Source organism: Sphaeroforma arctica (assembly GCF_001186125.1).
Source record: "Sphaeroforma arctica JP610 unplaced genomic scaffold supercont1.1485, whole genome shotgun sequence".
NCBI lineage: Eukaryota > Ichthyosporea > Ichthyophonida > Sphaeroforma > Sphaeroforma arctica.
The window spans coordinates 1-3,741 of NW_014039073.1; the positions used below are offsets into that span (position 1 = coordinate 1).

At 33.2% G+C, this 3,741-nt stretch overlaps 2 protein-coding genes across 2 annotated transcripts in view; both read left to right on the forward strand.

Annotated features, from left to right (window-relative positions):
• Window positions 1-1,338: 1,338 nt before the first annotated feature.
• SARC_11002 (hypothetical protein) lies at window positions 1,339-2,077 on the forward strand (the record flags this gene model as incomplete). The annotated part of the gene is made up of 2 exons (XM_014294920.1): window positions 1,339-1,445; window positions 1,989-2,077. Coding segments are annotated over 2 exons (196 nt in total), but the record flags the coding sequence as incomplete, so codon positions are not given.
• Window positions 2,078-3,496: 1,419 nt separating this feature from the next.
• The window catches only part of SARC_11003 (hypothetical protein), a 3,013-nt gene continuing 2,768 nt past the window's right edge, over window positions 3,497-3,741 (forward strand). Inside the window, exon 1 of the mRNA XM_014294921.1 lies at window positions 3,497-3,643. Coding sequence (XP_014150396.1) covers window positions 3,601-3,643 — 43 coding nt within the window. The 5' untranslated portion in view covers window positions 3,497-3,600. The remainder of the gene's footprint in view (window positions 3,644-3,741) is intronic.

Sequence of the window (3,741 nt, forward strand, 5' to 3'; positions counted from 1 at the left end):
GATNTAAAGTAATATATATATTAGTATATATATATATGTATTATGTATATACATGTATATGTATATATATATATATATATACATGTATATGTATATATATATATATATATATTTGTATTTGTAAAAAATATATATATATATGCTTATATGTTAATAGATATATAAATAGATATACATATATCTATAGATCTATCTATATATTTATATATATATGTATATATTTATGTATATATTATAATTTGTATGTATGTATTGTTTAGGGTATGGTAAATGTGTGAATGTGAAAGTCTAAGTGTGTTTGTGTGTGGATATATTCATGTATGTATATATTTGTTTGTGTACGCATGTATGTTTAAATGTATAGATTATATAAATATAGATGTATGCAAATATTTTTTAGTACTCCTGTATATATATATATATCTGTGTCTGTGTCCGTCTGTGTGTGCCTGTGTATGTACGATTGTATTCGTAAATTTATATGTATGTATATATATATATACAGACGCACAAATACACAGACACAAACATATATATATATATATATATAAACATTTATATATGTATATATGTATATATAGATGTCTCTGTGCCTGTGTGTTTGTGTGGCTGTATATATGTATATATAGATGTCTCTGTGCCTGTGTGTTTGTGTGGCTGTATATATATATATATAGATGTCTCTTAGTCTGTGTCTGTGTGTCTGTATATATATATATATGTGTGTTTGTGTGTGTTTGTTTGTTTGTATTCATGTATGTATGTATGTATTTATGTATGCATATAAATATATATATGTGTTTATATATATATATATATGTGTGTGTGTCTTTTGTTTCTGTGTCTGGATATATATATATGGATGTATGTGTTTGTGTGTGCCTATGTGTCTATATGTACGTACGTATGTACATATGTATGTATGTATCTACTTGTTTGTGTTTGTATATGTGTGTCGGTGTGTATGACGTCTTTTTTGTTTTTATTTGTATCTATTTGTATTTATGTTTTGCTTTTATGTTTCTTTTTGTTCGAACGTGAGGGTCTTTTTCTGTTTCTTTCAGTTCCTATTCGAACATATATATTAAGTCAATTATATATGTCGTTGAGCGTTTCTAGTCGTGAACCATGAGCTTGACACATTTGCCAGGACCATGCAAATTTTGGTCATTGTCAACCGTAATCTCTTTTAATGGCTCTCCGGATATGGACCTGGATGGCGTGTCCAATTAGCGCATAAGCTTGTCTTTTCCACATTGCTAAATCTCATTTAAACTTCCCGCGTTGTCACTAGCTCTCTATCACTGTTCTGATACAATACTCTGTCAATACTCGCAGAGAATTCATCGAAAGAGACTACGTTGCAATCAAAAAAGCAAACCCAAACTTCCCCATCTTGGTCAGAGAAACGAGTGCCATCGATCCAAAGGTCTTCGCACGCTACGGTAATTTGAAGCTTCACTTGTACATATAGCAATGGATGATATTTAATGATGATATATATATATGTGTGTGTGAGTGTGTGAGTGTTTGTGTGTGTGTGTGTTTGTATGTATGTGTATATATATGTGTGTATGTATGTATATATCTGGGTGGGTGTCATGTGTTGGTGCATATATATGAATATATATATATATGATAGATATATATAGTGTGTCTATATGTATGTATGTATGTATGTATGTTATGTATGTATGTATGTATGTATATTTATGTATATTTATATTTATATGTATGTATTTATGTATGTATGTATACATATATATATATATATGTTTATATTTATTTATTTATATATATATATATTAAGATGTTGTTGAAACTTCTTGATAGTTTTACATCGCAATTGTGCACGGATACTATTCGGTTGATATTGTGACATGTACTCCGACTTCCACTGTGTACAGATGTATGAATTGTATTTCGAATTCTGACCATATTTATATCAATTCATTGACTCACCAATGTCTTGTCCCTCTGAACACTAGGATTTGGCGTTGAGAAGAAAGAGAATTTGAGCGGTATGAGTGCCGATGAGGTGGCCAAAACTATTGAGAGTCTAGTAAAGTCTGGTTAAACGACTACTTGGAAGATACACAGGAAATGTGGATCAACGATGTTTTACTGAGATTCACACAACCCTATCTGGAGTGCTATTAAAAGAGGTCAAACTACCTTCTGGCGGTGCCCTTGAACTACATTTGTGCATATGGTAGGAATTATACCATCCGATTCGAGTATGATGTGAAATAGGTACAACTAAACAAGTGTCGCACACTGAAGATTGCTGAGCTATGTGGTTTGTGCCATAGTCAATCTATCTACCGCGCCATAGTATAAGAGAAGGCATCGTTGCCAGTGCCCTTGGCATATGCGATGATGGGTGTACAAGTCAAAGTGTTGCAAGGGAACTATTCTACATATATTTATTATTTTGATGTAAAATTCATTTTATGTCTAATTTAGAAGGCTATGTTTATGATCCGTTCGGCCTCGAACAATACCAGTTTGACGTCAAAAAAATATACGAACGGATTCCGTTTCCGCTAGCCTAATCGGCGAATCTAAGGAGTGACAGGGCTTGTAGAATAAAATGCTATTTTATATACATACAAATGTCGAGGTGGAGGAACCAGGAGACTTGGACCATTACCTTTCATCAACAAGTGCGTTGCTGGCATGGGAACCCAAATACGAATCCTTAAGCACTGAATGCTGAGCCGCTGAGACCTCAAAAGTAATCTCTGACCTTCAAAGAAGTGTATACATATATAAATTTATTTATATATAAAGGGCAGAAAGCCATTCATCGTGCCAAGGCCCCCTCCATTACTACTTCTACCTATTAGAAATAGAAACTGGAGGTCGTACATACAATAACCCTGTGTGAGCGTGCAGCTTTAAGCTTACCTTTCAGTGTGGAGTGTATATATAAACACTCAAAAACCCCCCATCTCAGTAGTCCCGTCCCCCCGCCCTCCTTTATTTCAATACTCGGAAATCTGTATATAAAACGAGTTCTACACATGTATACATAATTATGCATGCATAGCAATGTCTGATTTATTGTCGGAAGGCTATGATAGCGAACAAGAGAGGAGGCTGATATAGAAATTATTTTTATAAATATTATCCTCTTCTCTCTCTCTCAGAGAAGTACTACTATTTACTTTTAGAGAGCTCAGAGCTGGGTATATTTACCTAGTAGGCTCCTAGCTCCTGCGCTTCTTAACTATCTTCTCCTTGGCCAATTGTCATCACATCGGTGACATCACAGGTTACTTGTAGTTTACTGTGTAATTTTCATATTTTGTTTTTATAAATTTGAAGTATGTACAGTATGAGTTTTACTTTTTTTTCTTCATATTTTATTAATATATATAAACAAAAATCAAGTAAAAATATATACCAAAAAAAAACATCTACATCTGTAAATATCGGCCCCATAAAGCCCTGAAAAGTGAAAATCCGAAGATTAATATTTCTTTCAACCACTCGAGTATATTGTTCATTTTCATACAATCAAAAGCGCACAGCATCAGTTTACAGTTACCTTGCCAGACTGTTTGTTGTAAAGTGGCCGGGCTCTAATATTTAATAATGGCAGAAGGGGCGGTGCTGACTCAAATCCGTAGATTCAAATGTAAGTATTTCCCATGAGAATGATAAATAACAGCTTGTCAGGACGTATACTGAGTGGTAGCCCAATCACTGAAAGTGATTAGAAAACAAAAGCGTTAA